Source organism: Neofelis nebulosa, chromosome 15, assembly GCF_028018385.1.
Source record: "Neofelis nebulosa isolate mNeoNeb1 chromosome 15, mNeoNeb1.pri, whole genome shotgun sequence".
Taxonomy (NCBI): Eukaryota; Metazoa; Chordata; class Mammalia; order Carnivora; family Felidae; genus Neofelis; species Neofelis nebulosa.
Window position 1 is genome coordinate 61,521,065 of NC_080796.1, and position 17,307 is coordinate 61,538,371.

The 17,307-nt window shown below is 39.2% G+C and overlaps 1 protein-coding gene across 3 annotated transcripts in view; it reads right to left on the bottom strand.

Annotated features, from left to right (window-relative positions):
* Positions 1-17,307, bottom strand: part of GPATCH2 (G-patch domain containing 2) — a 176,708-nt gene that overhangs the window by 36,007 nt on the left and 123,394 nt on the right. For all 3 annotated transcript variants that reach the window (XM_058701368.1, XM_058701369.1, XM_058701370.1), the window contains exons 7-8: positions 13,703-13,742; positions 5,880-5,950 (exon numbers count right to left, since the gene is read on the bottom strand). In XM_058701368.1, the coding sequence (XP_058557351.1) occupies positions 5,880-5,950; positions 13,703-13,742 (111 nt within the window). The remainder of the gene's footprint in view (positions 1-5,879; positions 5,951-13,702; positions 13,743-17,307) is intronic.

Here is a 17,307-nt window from a genome sequence, read left to right on the forward strand (position 1 = left end):
GACATCATGAAATGGGCCAAAACCAAGAGTCAGATGCTTAACTGATGGAGCCACCCAGGTGCCCCGTGAAAATGGACAGAGAACTCTTCAGAAATAGAAGGACGGCTAGAACTAATGAAACGGAAATGTCAGATGGGAATAATCAAAAATATATAAGCAACACGGATGAATGCAAGATGGGAAACCATTAACCTCAAGCACTGCGAGGCAAAATCTTGGTGGATCACAGCAAATGAATATAAGAGGAGAATGTTATGGTGAAAAATTTTCACACCACTCAGTGTCTGATACACCTGCTCCAGGATAAGGGCTTCCCCCCAGGGAATAAAAAATGGAAGCAGCAAACTAAAAGGAAGATGAGTGGCACTAATATTGCTTGAATCAATGAGATTATATCATACCTCTGTTTATAATTTGAGTTTAAGTTAGTTTACATTATATCTATGTTAAGAATGAGTCCAAAGTTTGATGCCAGGACCCATTAAGTATCATGACTGAGAAGATGGAGAATGTTAACGATGTTTACAACAAACACAGGAGCAAAGAAAACACATTTGTATTTCATTAATAACTGTGGATATGATTAATGGCATGTTATGCCGAGCACTGCTGATGGCGGCTGAAGCTCGGGAGCGATGGGTGAAGAGTGCAAAGCCAGTTGGGGAACCCAGAGGAACACTGCCCTTTCGGGAGGAAGAAGAGCAGGTTACCGTGACAGAGTCCACTGCTGATGAGGTAGGGCTTCCTGAGAGAACTGACTGGAATTATTGAAGTACGTTGGTTGTTTAAAGGAGACTTTAATAGGTTGTCACCTCTTGGGTACTGTTAGCCATAAAAGAAGTCTCAGAGTTGGAAGAGACACAATTGCCCTGTGCCCATCACCGACTGAAAGAGCCTAGATGAACAGTAAAGTGGATGTGGCCAAAAAAAAAAAAAAAAAAAGAGACAGGGTAAACTGGATACCTGGAACACTACAGAATCGCATTATACCCGGCTATGGAGGTCTGGAGGTCTTGAAGATTCTCCTGCGGAGCTGAGGATGAGAGGTAGTACACCCCACAGGCGACAGCCATCACTGCACGGCCCTGGATTCATTCAGAGCGTCTGCGAGGACTGCCCACCCCAGGAGCCTGCCTCAGAATCTCAGCTTTGAGTCATTAATGGCAGACCACTTGTGCATTTATCTTTTCGTACCTGCCTGCTATGTTTTGCGAGGAAATGATCCTAAAATTTATTGATTTAATGCCTTGCAGTTCTCTCTTCTAACCTTTATATCTTCCACAAGTTGAGAAAGGGAAGTGCAGTCAGTCATCCAAAAGGGGTAAGAAAAGTCAAGACGATATTAAAAATACTAGAAAGAAAATGGCTTTCAAGAAAGAAACGGAGAAAAACACATATAAATAAGGAAGGTGAAGAATTTTGTGCCTTGCGCTTAATAAAACTGGTAACAAAAATTAAACTTGAGTGAGTCTTTCTCTCCTTGGGCTGATTTCACCTTTACAAACTGCCCCGTGCCGAGCACAAATGTTACTCTTAGAGACACAAGAAAATATACTGCATCCACAAAACAAGACACGGAGGATATATGAAATGAATGTTCAAGGAAACAAGGTGAGCTCTTGGAAATGAAAAGTGTAAGGGAATTTTTTTTTTTTTAATCAATAAAAGGTTTGGGATATAACATTGATAAAATTGCCCAGAAATCTTTGAAGACAACAATATATAAAAGAGAAGTTAAGAAAAATTGGAGGATCATTGGAGGGCACTCCAACATCCAAATCGCAAGAGAGCAGAGAAAATGGAAACCATCGAGAACTACAGGCACTAGAGTAATGCCTTCAAAATCCTGGGGCAAAAATGGTTCTCAAATCAGAATTCAATTACCAGCTGAATCAATCAGTGTAAGACTAGAATAAACAGATTTTTAGACACACAAAGTCCCACAGATTTAACCACGACTGTTCTCTTTCTCAGAAAGCTCAGGAGAAATCATGGCGTGGGACCCAGGGAACAGGGAAATCCCATGTCGGAGAGTCGAGGGAAATCCCCAGGGCGGTAACGAAGAGAGATCACAGGATATCAGCTGTGCAGCAGGTCCAGACGGCAAACAGTTCAGAATCGATTGAGAAATGAACAGCTCCAAGAGGGATGCCACCACGAAAAAGAACTGAGAGGAGCCACACTGCTTTGTGGTGGTTGATGAACTGGGGTGAGGCACACAGAAAACAAAGCAATGAAAAACAAGACAGCTATCTCCGTGACAACAGGAAAATTATACATCTATGAATAATATTTACATACATAATCACATGAATGCAAACAATGAATATTGATTTGGTCGGACGATTATGATATAGCTGCTAGAGAGAGAGAGAGAAATGAAGATACTGTGTGTGTGTGTGTGTGCGCGTGTGTGTGCGTGTGTAAGGCATACAGCAGGAAGTCAGTAGGTAGTATCAAACTAAGAACTTCAAGAAATAGTAATATAAGCATGTAATTTAGGTTGATACTAGAAGAAATGGCTAAAAGGGTTGGACGTGTTTTCTTCTGCAGGGTAAACTCGGACAACGGGGAAGGACGGGTCTCGGGCCTGCTGTCCGTTGTTACAAGTCTTATAGAAATGATTTGACATTCTAAACTAGGTACAAGAAAAATATAATAAAAACAAAATTTAACAAGTGCTTAGGAAACACGCATGTGGAAGTAACAATACCACACTTGGAAAGAAAATGGCTTTCAAGAAAGAAACATGGAAAAATACATATAAATGAGCTAACATCTGAGCTCTTCCATTTTAAATGCCTTACAGGCATTGACTCATCTATTTCTCACAACAGTGTTATGGGGCAGGTACTAACATCTTCTCTGTTTCACAGATAAGTAAACTGAGGGACAGAGAGGCTAAGGATTTTGCTCAGGATCACCCAGCTGGTGAGTGGAGAAGTGGGAACAAGAAGGCAGGCCCTCTAACTGTAGAGGCCCCTCCGTGGACTCCATCAGAGCACTTTACTGCTGCGGATTCAATTTTAAATTCATTCTACAAGTATTTTATGTAACGAATAATTTTTTTACATCATCTTCTTAGCTTGCTTCCATATATATTTTTTTAAGTTTATTTATTTATTTTTGAGAGAGAGAGAGAGAGAGAGAGCACAAGTGGGGGAGGGACAGAGAGAGAGGGAGACAGAGAATCCGAAGCAGACTCCAGGCTCTGAGCTGTCAGCACACAGCCCGACGAGGGGCTCGAACCCATGAACCAGGGGATCATGACCTGAGCCGAAGTCGGACGCTTAACCGACTGAGCCACCCAGGCGCCCCTGTAACGAATATTTATTGTCCATGCGTCAGGCATTGTTTTTGGTATCGGGGATACACCAGTATGAAAAGCAAAGGCCTGCCGTCATGAAGCTTAAAGAGAAGGGGAACAGGGACAATCAGGAGACAGAGTGAGCAGAGTCTAATGGTCCCCGTGGACAGAGCTTTTTTCACACTGAGGAGACAGACTTGACGGAGATGGGAAGCTATAAAGATAGCTTCAGGGAGAGGGAACAAACAGCACGTGCTAGGGCCCTGAGGCTTGAGTGGGGTCCATGTGCTAGGGGAACAGGAAGCTGGGGGAACAGGATGAAGACCACCGTGCAGGAGTAGAAGAGTAAGACTAAGTAAAGTGGGAGAAGATGACAGGGAGGAAGCAACGAAGGGCTGGGCCTGATCACAGATGGCCTTGATGGCCAACATAAAGACTTTGAAATGATATGGAAAGCCAAGGGGGGATTTTATTTAAAATTTCTTAGAGAAGATCTTTACTGAGGTGTAGTTGACATAAGCAAAATGCACAGTTAAATGTACAATTGGATAAGCTCTGACATAGGTATATACATGTGAAACCATCGTCACAGTCAAGACAACAAAGATACTCATCACCCCAACAGTTTCTTTATGCCCTCTGGTAACCTTCTCTCCAGTGCCTCCCTGGCCCTCGTCCCAGGCCCGTGCAACGACTCATCTGCTTCCTGCCAGTTTAACATGCTCTTGATGCCCACTATTTTAGATCGTCTTTTGAAAAGCCTCATGAATCACACATCATTGTTATTATCACTTTACATAGACAAGGGTTGTTTACATTTACCTAAATCTTTACCAGTTTATTGGCTCCGCATTCATTCCTGCATCTCAGACTTTCCTGGGGAGATCCTTTTTTGGAAACACATCTTTTAAAAATTCTTCTAGCCAAGGTCTGTTGGTAGTAAATGTCCTTCGTTTTTGGACATCTGAAAATGCGTTTACTTCAAGTTCACACCGGAAAGGTGTTCTTCTAGGCTGCCAATCTATGTTCACTTAGTCCACTGTGTTCTAGTTTCGTTGTTGCTACCAAGAAATCTGATGGATAGCTAGCATTCCTTAGTAGACAATTTATCCTTTCTTTCTGGGTTCTGTTCAGATCTTCTCTTATTTTTGGTGTACTACAGTATATACTACTAGGTATGGGTTTGTGTTTATTTATTCCACTTAGTATTAGTTGTGCTTTCTGTATGTACAGCTGTGGATCTGTAACATTTGTCAGTTTGGGGAATTCTTAGCCAGTATCTCTTTAAATACCATGCTTTTTTTCCCCTTTGTTTAAGCATTTTTATATTCTCTATCAACGACTCTGATTAAACATATCTTAGACTTTTTTTCTGGGTCTCTTAACCACTCTTTCATTTTTCCAACTCCTTGTGCTTTTATGCTATATTCTGGTCTATTTCGTGGACATATCTCCATTTCACTGATGACCTCTTTAATAATCATATTTCTCATTTCTGATGATTATCTGGCTTTTATTAAACTTTGCCTATTAATGCCAATAGTGATCTGCTGCCTGCTCATTTTATTTCCATAAATATTTCATCTATAGTTATTTGTAATTGATACATGTACATTTTATCCTGATTATGGTTACAATTTTAGGATCTCACATTCTTAGGGGTAAGTGTATTGGTTTTACTTTGACTATCACTGATGGTTGACTTACATGTTTGACAGTTCTTGACTGCCTAACTTAGGCAAGCTAGTGGGTTCTCGGGTGAGTTTAATTTGTACAACGTTGTACTTTAAAGCTGTATTGCTTGCTTGGGGATGTTAAACACAGCAGCTAGTGCACTAGCAATGGGAAGTCATGGAGGCAATGGTCTGCGGTCAGTTATCCTGTTAAAATTTGAGCAAGTCTAAATCTAAGGGCGGTAGTTCTGATCAATATTCCGGTTGCCATTTCCATCTAAATAAAAATTAAGTCTTCAGAAACACCACATGCAAAATTGGAAAATGTACGTCTGAAACAATCAACTGAGAATAATAATAATTCTGTTAAAGGGGAAAAAAATAACACTGACTCAGCAATATAAAATGAACAAGAATCTAGAAGCACATCTTAAAAACAACATATTTTCTATATATTCATCTATATATTATTAGTATAAAAACACATGTTGCTTCTCAGAAGGTCTAAGTACCATTCAAGTTTGGGGAAAAAGGCTAATTCTTCTTTTTTAAATTAAAAAATAAAATGATTGTTGTAAATCCTGACCTAATATTCATTAGTTATGAGAAACAGAAACTTTCTTTTCTTTTTAAAATTCATTCTTTATTTTTTACCAGCTTTAAAAAAAAATATAGAAATAAAATAGTGTCTCTCTATTCATTACTAGTAATCTTGAAATATATTCTAATAAACGATGCATAAAATATTTCAAACTCTTTGGAACCAGAGTCAACCCAACTGTAATTCAGCCCATTCCTATTGGTATGCAAAACAAAACAAAACAAGAGAGAGAGAGAGAGAGAGAGAGAGAGAGAGAGAGACATATAATCAGAAATAGAAGTGATTTTGAATTGCTTACCTGCTGGCTGTTTTCACAGAACAGTTTTTCTTGTGTCCTCTTTCAGCTCGGTTATCTCTCAGAAGCTGATGCTACATAAAGTGTCAAGACAAAGTTGTAGAAACAAAAATATTTTCATTATATTATTTTTAAGTAGAAAAAGTTCTCATTCAAAGGGACACTATTTGTTCACTTGCAGTGCTTTTCTTCCCCCCCCCCCCCCCCCCCCCGGGTTTCTCTCAAAACAAAGACCGTGATTTTTGCTAGGGACGCCATGGCCACTCTTGTAAAACTGTTAGTAAGAGTTGGCAGTCCAGTGCTTTCCCGGCAGCAAAATTGCTCTGACAGCCACTTCATTTACAGTCCACAACCAGAGGTTCTAGAACTCAGCTCTAATCCTGGTTCTCTGGAGTTGTCTTGGTTAAAGGAACATAACCTCTCTTGCCAATGGCCTCTGCCATTGCGTTCAAGTGTGAATTTTTTGAGACTTTGTCATTTATGCTGACATAAAAGATCTAATACTATTTTCTCTGTATCTACTGGCCTAACATGGTAAAGAAACACACTTAAAACATTCTTTTTCAAAGAAATTATTGGCTTGGAAATATATAATTAGAAAGTATGTATATGTATTTGATCGCCTCCTCAAAATGCTTCACCATCCACTTCCTTTCACACTTGCTTTACCCTAACTAATTGGAAAGAAAAAAAAAAACAGAATAGTCAATACTCTTTACTATGTGTTCACTCAAACTGTAGCTTATCTTATTTATGCAGAAATATAATTATACACAAGGCTGGGCCAAAAAGAAGTTGCATAGCCTATTAGAAATGAACCCTAACGCACAACAGAAATCTTGGAAGTAATAATGCAGGATAGGTCTACATTCTAATCCCAGCTGTGCCAGTAACTAACAAGTTACCAGGTTTTAACAACAGATTTACCACTTACAAACTGTGTAATCTCAGGCAAAGTACTTAACCTCCACGTCCATCCGTAAAATGGGAGATAATAATAGTATCTACCTGTAGGGCCACTGTGAATGTCAAACAAGATAAACCATGCGAAATGCTTCGCACCATGACCAAAACGTAAGTGCTGAGAAAATGGTTCAAATGCTACCATTATGATTATGATTAATGAACCTGGGTGTCAGTGGGTATTGTCTGACCAGGATCAATACCTTTGGATAAAAAAATGCTGTGAACTATTTAATGACATTATTTAGAATCAGTTGTAAAGACATATAGCCATCTTCGAGAAGGAATATAACTTAATTAGATCACCAAGAACAGGAATGTCTTAACTAAGTGTATCTTAAAACTCTCTTAAATACCTACTTCTTTCCGTCCCCACTACCACCTTCCGAGTCCAGACTATCATTGTCTCTTGCTTGCAGCGGCCTCCCTGACTCCAGACTCGCTCCTATCCAATTCATTCTCCACACTGCAGCCAGTAATTCTAAAATTAGATCTGGCTACATTACTCTCTGCAGATAAACCCCCAAGTCTTGTACAAGGCTTCCATGGCCATTCATAATTTGATTACATTTCTAAACTCCTAATTTATCACGCTTCCTCCTACTTCCAACCTAACCCTCTTACTTCTTCTTTTTAAAAACTTTAATCCCAGCTAACACGCAGGTTAAATATTACTATCGGGTGTACAATATAGTGATTTGACAATTCTACGTGCTCATTGTGCTAAGTGTATTTACTCTTAATCCCCTGGTCTATTTCACCCATCCTTCCACCCACCTCTCCTCTGGTGATGGTCACTAACCCCCTTCTTTCGAAATTACATATCCTGGTCACCCTGAGCCTGTTAGACTGGGGTGTGTCCCACATTCTTGCTCACCTGTGGCCCTTGGCTTCCGTTATGCATTGTGCTTGCACCTCCAAGGTCCAGCACAATGTCTGGAACATTTTTAGTGCTCAATAAATATTTGTTGAATGAATGAATGATTGAATAAGTGAGATAAAGATATAGGGAGTGAGATCTAGTATCTGATAGGTAGTGAAGCTAGAGCTCATTATTACTACTTACAGAAAATGGCAACCATTTATCTTAAGTCCATTAATCTGAAAGTGTTTCAATTTAGAAACACTTCGTACCATGAAAACTAAATTGCTTCTGAAAATAAAAATAATTAATTACTTTGGCATTTCTAAGTCTAGTGCCTTTAAAAATATATATATATACAAACCAACATTTGTGACACAGATAGCTAGCGGTGAGATGATAAAATCTCTACCTCCACCTGGAATGAATAGTAGTTAACTAACTTTTCTAATTTTAAGATAGAAGACAGATACGCGCACACTGTTCCTGAAGTTTGTGTGAAAGCAGTGAAGACAAAGAACTCAAAATCCCCAGCACAACAGTCTGGAATAAGAAAAGAATGTTACAGCTTAGTTTTGAAAATGCAACAGTAATGGCCCAAATAAATATTAGACTGTCCCTAGTAGGTCTGGATAGTTCTTTTTTTTTTTTTTTTTTTGGATAGTTCTCAGAGAGGCTGCCATCTGGATCAGCTTAAACAAGCTAGCACCTTCTGTGAACTCTGATGTTAGAGCTCTTTCTATGAGATTTCTATGAGAATTTCTTTTCTTCCTCAAATGTATAGTTTTGAGGGGCTTTGTGTATAAAAAGAGACACATACTGGAATTATTTAGTACAATACTCCTATGTTAAAAAGCCATCACAAATTTTCTCACTGTATCAGCACAACTCTAATTCTGGGTATATCTTTTGCAACTTTAAAATCAACCTCAGATAGGGGTGCCTGGGTGGCTCAGTGGGGTTAAGCTTTGGCTTAGGCCACGATCTCGTGGTTTGTGGGTTTGAGCCCCGCATTGGGCTCTGTGCTGACAGCTCGGAGCCTGGAGCCTGTTTTGGATTCTGTGTCTCCCTCTCTCTCTGCCCCTCCCCTGCTTGTGCTCTGTCTCTCTTCTCTCTCAAAAATAAACATTAAAAACATTTTTAAATCAAACTCAGATAAAAAAAAATATAAACTCAGATCTATGGGTCATGAATCTCATAAGTGAATATGGGAGTCTAGATCTTTTAAGGGGCAAAGATGAAAAAATCCAGAATGTTATTAGAATAGAAAGCATATATTTGTATTTGAGAGCTTCTCAACACATTTCTGCTATGCCCCAAAGAAAAAGAGAAAGGATGGAAGAGTGGGGTGGGCTAGGGGGTGGAATCAGGTCATGAATTCAAGATAAAAGACACAGGGTCCTTGAGCTCTAATAAGTAAGAGTAGATCCTCAGGGTTTTTTGAGAAATTCCTCCCTCTCCTTACTGATAATTCTTCTGTTTCCTTGGACTACTATCAGTGTCACAAGTGAGGTCAATTTTCAGGATTCTGACTCGACAACGTCAACTCTGATTAATAACAGAACTTGTGGATATGGTGCGAAGTGCTTCTTACCTTCCAACTTTCAGATTGCTGGACTTAGGCCAGACGGAGACACAATTCCCTGATTAGTGACCTGCAGATGTATATTAAAGAATGACTCGCATAAGAATTATGTTAAAATTCATTAACACAAAACCTAGTACAACGTGAGGTTTCCGAAAGGTGCACAATTTTTAAAACTGCTGAACTAAACCAGGAAGGGAAGTGTTCCTCGTGGATGATGGTTCTTACTGTGAGAAAGGGAGCTGGGAACTGCCGTGGCTATTCATGATATTTTTACGGGCTTCACTACAAATTTCAAATCTCTAGCACAAGAGAAGAAGCCAAGAGAAGAAGTCTTCTTCCACAGCAATACTCTTTACCATCTGATATTCAGAGGCACTCAAGAGCATGTGTGTTCCTTGTTAGCAGCCGCTTCTCAGTAATTTCTCAAATGTCTATAGAACGTCAAGTCTCGTTACACGTGGGCTCTCAGTGTCCTCACCTTAAAAGGAGAACTAGTACCCAAACTGTGATCTGTGATTCCTTAAGATACTTGTAAATTCAGTCAAAATGTCAAATCATTAGATGTTCAAAGAGGAAAAATCAGGATTAAGTCAGATGAAGCAAAACAAACAAACAAAAAAATGATGCTTCATATAGCTGTCTCTCTCTCTCTTTCCTTCCATTTCTGAACCGACTTTCATATTTCTCTTGAGCCCTTTATAACTGCCCTCTCTGTGGTTTTCTCAAATATTTCACAACATACTGCCATTATTGCTTTCCTGCCCCAGATTAGAACCACCACAAGGGAAAAGCTATGTTGTTTTTCTAAACACCTTCTTTTGTAAGGAGAGAGAGTATCTGACAGATAATGGTTGACAGGTAATAGTCATTTAGTGAATGTGTAATCAAAGAGTGAGAAGTACGCAAGGTGTTAATGATTATGGGATTTAGCCTTAAAGAACAGAAAGATGAATCCTAAGACAGGGGAAGTAGAAAGGGGTGGGATTTAAAAAAAAAAAAAAAAAGCGGGGTTAATGTTATCATTTCTGTAGGTTGAGAAGTTGATGTGGGAAAAATAAAAGGTGACCATGCCCGCTAACAGTAATTCATTCAACAGGGTGAAGGATTTTACCCTCTTTACGGTGTTGCATTTCATCACTCGCATCTAGGGTTAGCAAAGTTTCCTGCGCTAGAGTTAGATTTGAGTTGAATTAAGAGATTCTTACCCTCAAAATGTAAGTGGTCTGTATGTATATTTGTATACGTACACACAGGTACAGTCATTCCTCATTATTCATGGATTCCATATTTCTGAATTTGCCTATTTGCTAAAATTTATGTGTAATGCTAAGATCAATACTTCCGGCACTTTTGCAGTCCTTCACAAACATGTGCACGGTGGTAAAAATTTGGGTCCCCTGTCACACGTTCTCCACTGAGGTCTGACAAGCTGATGCACTGTCTTCTTGTTTCAGCTTTTAGAGTGTAAACGAGTGTCTTTGTTGCAGTCTATTTAGTGCCACATTTTTTTTTGCATTTTTCTGCTCTGGTTTTTGATTTTATCTTTAAAATGGTCCTCAGGCAGGGGGCACCTGGGTGGCTCAGTTGGTTAAGTGTCCAACTTCGCTCAGGTCATGATCTCACAGTTGGTGAGTTTGTGTCCTGGATCGGGCTCTGGGCCGACAGCTCAGAGCCTAGAGCCTGCTTCAGATTCTGTGTCTCCCTCTCCCTCTGCCCCTCACCCGCTCACACTCTGTCTCTCTCTCTCAATAATAAATAAACATTAAAAATAAATAAATAAATAAATGGTCCTCAGGTATAGTACGGAAGTGTAGTCAAGTGCTCCCAAGTGCAAGGCTGCGAGGGACCTTACAGAGGAAACACGGGCATTAAAGAAGCTTTCATCAGGTATTAAGAATCAGTGATGGGGCGCCTGGGTGGCTCAGTCGGTTAAGCGTCCAACTTCAGCTCAGGTCACGATCTCACGGTCCATGAGTTCGAGCCCCGCGTCAGACTCTGGGCTGATGGCTCAGAGCCTGGAGCCTGCTTCCGATTCTGTGTCTCCCTCTCTCTCTGCCCCTCCCCCATTCATGCTCTGTCTCTCTCTGTCTCAAAAATAAATAAATGTTAAAAAAAAATTAAAAAAAAAATCAATGATACATATTAAATAAGGTATTGTTAAACACAGAACACACATGAAACAAGAAAAGGTCTTGATCAGTAACTGAAAATGTCCTGGCCTCTCATGAACCCAACCTTGTATTTTCCCTCCAGAGCAGTGTTTCGATATTTGCTACTTTTGTGTTCACATCGACTTTATAGAACATAGCTACTGCAGGTAATAAGAATCTACTGTGTTCATTAATTAATAACCTACATTCAATAATTAATAACCTGAAATTAATAACCTACATTAATTAACAACCTACATCAAAATGTGAAATGATGTATCAAAGTTTAAGCAAAAGGCTGATGCAAAAATTGGTAAAAAAAAAAAACCAACCCAAAAACAAAAAACATCAGGCAACTTTCTTCTTCTCTATAGAGAAGGCAAGTTTCTTCTCTATTAGCTATTAGTTGATTCTTTAACTGCAGGAAAAAAAAAAAGCTTGACTGGAAACAACCAGTTATACTGTGAAATAAAATACAACTTTATAACATCACTTTAGTATTTCTAAAGGGTAGAAAAGAAGCTTTAAAAATTGTATTTGGAGATAATCTATATCCTGATGCGACTTACTACCAGAAGCAGAATCTTCTTGTAAGCTTTGTACACAGAGGGACATGAACCATGCAGGAAAGCAGGAAGTCTAATTTTTACATTATGAATAATAAGATGAAAACGTCAAAGATATAACTTAGTTTGGTTAATTTCCAAATCTTTAGAAATACTGGTCCTTACTATACTATTAATGTGAGAAATATCTTTTAAAGGGGATAATCGCTCTCATGGAAAAGAGCAAGTTTACAGCTACCTTTAAACTGAATTCACATGATATTTTTCTTTAATTAGGTTTCTGTGTATTAGGAAATAAGTATAGTTTATAATGAAGTATTTAGCAACCCCCTTAAAAAAATTTTTTTTTAATGTTTATTTATTTTTGAGACAGAGAGAGACAGAGCACGAGCAGGGAAGGGGCAGAGAGAGAGGGAGACACAGAATGTGAAGCAGGCTCCAGGCTCTGAGCTGTCAGCACAGAGCCTGACGTGGGGCTTGAACTCACGAACTGTGAGATCATGACCCGAGCTGAAGTTGGATGCTTAACCGACTGAGCCACCCAGGCGCCCCTAAAATTTTTTTAAAGGTGCTTAAAAAAATATTTTTTGAGTTTATTTATTTTGAAAGAGACAGTGGGGGAGGGGCAAAGGGAGAGAGGAAGAGAGAGAGAATCCCAAACAGGTTCCTCACTGACAGCACAGAACCTAATGTAGGGCTTGAACTGACAAACCATGAGATCATGACCTGAGCTGAAGTCAGACGCATAATTGACTGAACCACCCAGGTGCCCTTATCATCCTCCTTTTATGAGCAAAAGGTTGTGTATATACAACCAACTGTGGACCTACTGCCCAGCTTAAGAAATAAAATATCACAAATATATTAATGTTGTCAATTATCATTACCAACTACAACCCCCTCTTTGTCTACCTACCACCTGTCACAGAAAATGATCCCTGTGGATGTGAGGTTTTCATTCTCATGTATTTAAAGGTATTTTTTACATATCATGTTTTTGACCCACTTAAAAACAACTTTTATAATTCAGAATGAAAAAAAAAAAAACTCAACAAGGATGCAAAGTCTAAAATGCATAAGCTTTAAAACTCATCAAAGCCTTAAGCCCTAAATTGCCTTAGCACACTGCAGAGAGAAGATGAATACATTCAAGGGAAAAAGAAAGTTAAGTACTTATTTTATATGTAAAGTTAACTGAAATGAATGCCAAGTTTTTTGTTATGGTGACCAATCGCTGTGCTGCCGTGTTTTATTAAGCAATAAAAAAAGAAATCTCACTTAAAAATATGACATAAACTTGTAAGAAACTATCACGACCTTCTGAACTTCAGAAGTAAAAATATTCTCGTTTGCTGATCTTATGTTGGCTGCAAATCAACTTTTTAAGCATGTATCTTGATACCTTAACTTCCTGAAAAACAAATATAAATGGTAGAGTCCTATAAACAAGTGAACCCCAGAGCCTTTCCATGGGGGGGACATATGTGACTGAGGAACGTGGTGGTAAGCACTCTGATGGTTACCGAGCATCATTCATTTATTTGGTCAGTGTCTTAAGCACTGGCACAATTAACTCCTTTTTAAATAAGCTGGGATTTATATCTTTTATTATAGAGCTGATCCACGACCTTGAAGGGAGATCTATAAATATTTGAAAGAGACTAAGTAACTTCTCTTTGGATTACAATGCTCCTTACCTGGCCATGCTCTGTCTTAGTGCCAGGGCTAAACCAATGGCTGTAGAGGAAAGAGAAAAGGAGTTAGCATGAACCTAACTACAAGCACATGCTCTCACATGATCAATCTGCATGTGCTTTAAGAAACGTATTCACCACCAACAACGGAGCCTTAAATATGCTTTATTTTAATGGATATTTCATGTAATTCTAGACTTACACCAATTTTGACAGAATTGTAAGAGTGCTCATAACCCAGTAATTTTCAATTTAATAAGCAAACTCAGTTAGAATTACATTTCCATTTAATTATGTTAACATAAACTGCTGGGACTGTATCCATTTTATGAATCAATTCTGGTTATAAAATCTTCAAATGCTATCATTTACCACAACTTAATTATAGCATCGTTACAACAAATTATGACTTCTGGATTGCTGGAGTTCTAAAAAACATTAAAAATACAAGAATATTATATCCTCTGGCTATGCCCCCAGGAACAATCACGCAAAGCCCTTGAATCATGTGAATTCTGGAGCATCAGCTGAAGGTACCTTGAACCTATTCCTTCCATTGTGATAACAACTTGGGCTCTGGCTGTTGTCAATGACAACATTCAAAATATAGGAGTCCCTGCACAGTTGAGCCTTCCCTTCTCCCGCTGTCCTTGCCCTGCATGGTCCACCTATATGATTTCGGCTGCTCCTTGGATCCTTAATACTTGACCCATCTGCTGACACCTTTTCAATGGGAGTGGTTATTAGCTATGTGCCCAGTCCTTTGGCAGTATTCAGCATCAAAACTACTTGTAAACACCAAGGAACAGGAAATCGAGAGAAATTTTAGTGGCAAATAAGCCACTAAAAGCCCACAGGGAACGACACCAATATTAATGCTATTTGTTTTTTTTCGAGAACAATAATATTGGGTATTTTTATGTACCAAGTACTCTTTAGAAACATGACATGTATTATTTCTTACCCTCGTCAAAACCTTACAAGGTCATTCTCGTGTTCCAGATGCAGAAATGAGACATTAGGCTATTTGCCCACAGTGTGCGTTCAGAGGACAAGACACTTCTATTACAAAGGGCACGTTTCCTTAGACTTCTATGTAATCTCTAGCCTCTGTGGTACTAACACCTGGGAATAAACAGCCTCTACATTCGTAGGAGTTGTCTATGCTCTTCCTGGAACACTTCTTAAGCTCCAAGACAGTGATGCTCTTTGGCAGGTCATTCCACTTTGACGTGGAAATGGACGCTCATTGGTATCTGTAAATGACATCTGGATTAATTACCAACTAGAAGCAAATTATTTATTGCAGTTATCTGGACAACTTGACTAATGCATTTCCCCTCTGTTATGGACGGTGCCTTTACATGACCAATGTATGATTTACTAAATCATGATGTGTAAGTGAATCCATTCAGAGTTCAAGACAGACCAACAGATTTAGCATAACAGAGCAAAACTATCCATCGATATGTTTTTCGATTACACGCTATAATTAACTTTTGAGAAACAACCACTGTTTATGTTTTAGTATAGTATCAGAGAATATCCACAATGATCTGAAACGAAAAGGCTATTAAAATACTCCTTCCTTTTCCAACTAGTTATTATCCGTGAGGCTGGATTTGCTTCATGTGCTTCCACCGAAACAACAGATTACCACAAGCTGAAAGTGGAGGCAGCAACGAATCTAAACTGTCATCTATGAAGCCAGACATTAAAGTGACTTGTGCAAACAATGGCACATTCTCACTAATTTTTTTTTTGTGGGGGAAGATCGTTAATTTTCATAAAAACATACTATTTGTATTATCATGTAATGGGCTTCCTGTATATATTTTTAAGTGTTTATTCATTTTTGTGAAAGAGAATGTCAGCAGGAGACGGGGAGAGAGAGAGGGGGACAGAGGATCCAAAGTGGGCTCTGAGCTGACAGCAGCGAGCCCTATGTGCGACTCAAACTCACGACCGCGAGATCATGACTTGAGCCAAAGTCAGACGCTAATCCGCTTGAGCCACCCAGGCGCCCCTTTTAGTAAATACGTAAATACCTCAAATGTTCCTTTTGTTACAAAGCAAGTCTTCATCTAGCTGGTTCACTAGCTCAGTGAACAGCAGTCCCATCCTTCCAGTGGACAACTCAATTCAGCTTGGATACCTTTCTCTTTTATATTCAGACCTTGCAGCAAGTTGCAAGTTTTCTTGTACCTACTAACTCTAATCCATTTATCACACTGAACAGCTAGAGTGATGGTGGAGCTAATTCTTGAATATTTAGTTATTCACACCCCTACCTCAAGCAAACAAATAAATAAACACAAGTGAACCAAAGTCTGAAGTGGCTTTGCACTGCTCCTAGGAGAAAGAATCCCTAAATGGCCCCCGACGCTTAGCATCGTGTCTTTGCCCAATGTTTCACTCAGTAATCCCTCCTTCTCTCACATTCTGTGCTCACTCGCTAGCCTTCCCTTACACTGCCTGAACAGACAGTAATTCTCTCTGCTTGAAATGCTCTTCTCATCCCCATTCACTTGGATCTTCGAGGTCTCATCTGAAGCTTGTGGTATGTAAGGAAGCCTTCCCTAGCTACATGTCTAGTTGCAATTCGTTTTTATTTATTTAATAAAAAGCTTTAACGTTTATTTATTTTTGAGAGAGAGAGACACAGAGCGTGAGCAGGGGAGGGGAAAAAAGAGAGGGAGACACAGAATCTCAAGCAGACTCCAGGCTCTGAGCTGTCAGCGCAGAGCCCGATGTGGGGCTCAAACTCATGAACTGCAAGATCATGACCTGAGCTGAGTCGGATGTTTAACGGACTGAGCTGAGTCAGATGTTTACCTGACTGAGGCACTGACAGGTGCCCCTAAAATTATTTTTTAAAAAGTTATCTTTTAGAGTACTTTGCTCACTAACAATGTGTTCGTGTGTTAGTGTCTAGATACACATTTATGCGTGTGCTTCCTGATTAATGTCAATTACCTCTATTAGGCTGTGCCAGGAGAACGGTGATGAGCACATAGTAGGCCCTCACAGATATTTTCTGAATGAATAAGTAAATGAATGACTTGAGATACAGGGCAGAGTTTTAACAACTAGAGGTACCATGTCACTCTATGAAACGGGAAGAATAACAGCACTGGCCTACATGGTCTTTAGGATTCTTTTGGGTTCTCATGTTTTGTGGACCAGATGACCAGGAAGTAAAAATATCCCTCATTCATATATTTTTCTCTGGAACTAAAAGTCAATTGTAAAACAATGCCCAAGAGAGGCTTCTAGAACTTCATCTCTTTTATTAAACTACAAATGTAAATCCAGCCTGGTGTGGTTGCTAAATCATGGGTTTTAGAATCAGAAAGATCAAAGTTTGAATACTCTGGCACTTACTAGCTGGGTGAACTCTGACAAATTACTTTTATTTTTTGAGTCTTGGAGCAATAAATGATTTATAAGAGAACTATGCATTTGGTTATTCAGGTGATCTAAATGTATTTCTCATATATATTTGGTCTTCTTCCATGATTCCTGGCTCACAGCTCCCCAAACCCTTGGAATTTCCAAAGCATTGAGAGTGAAAAATTGTTATATTAATGAGGTGGCTTTTGGACCCT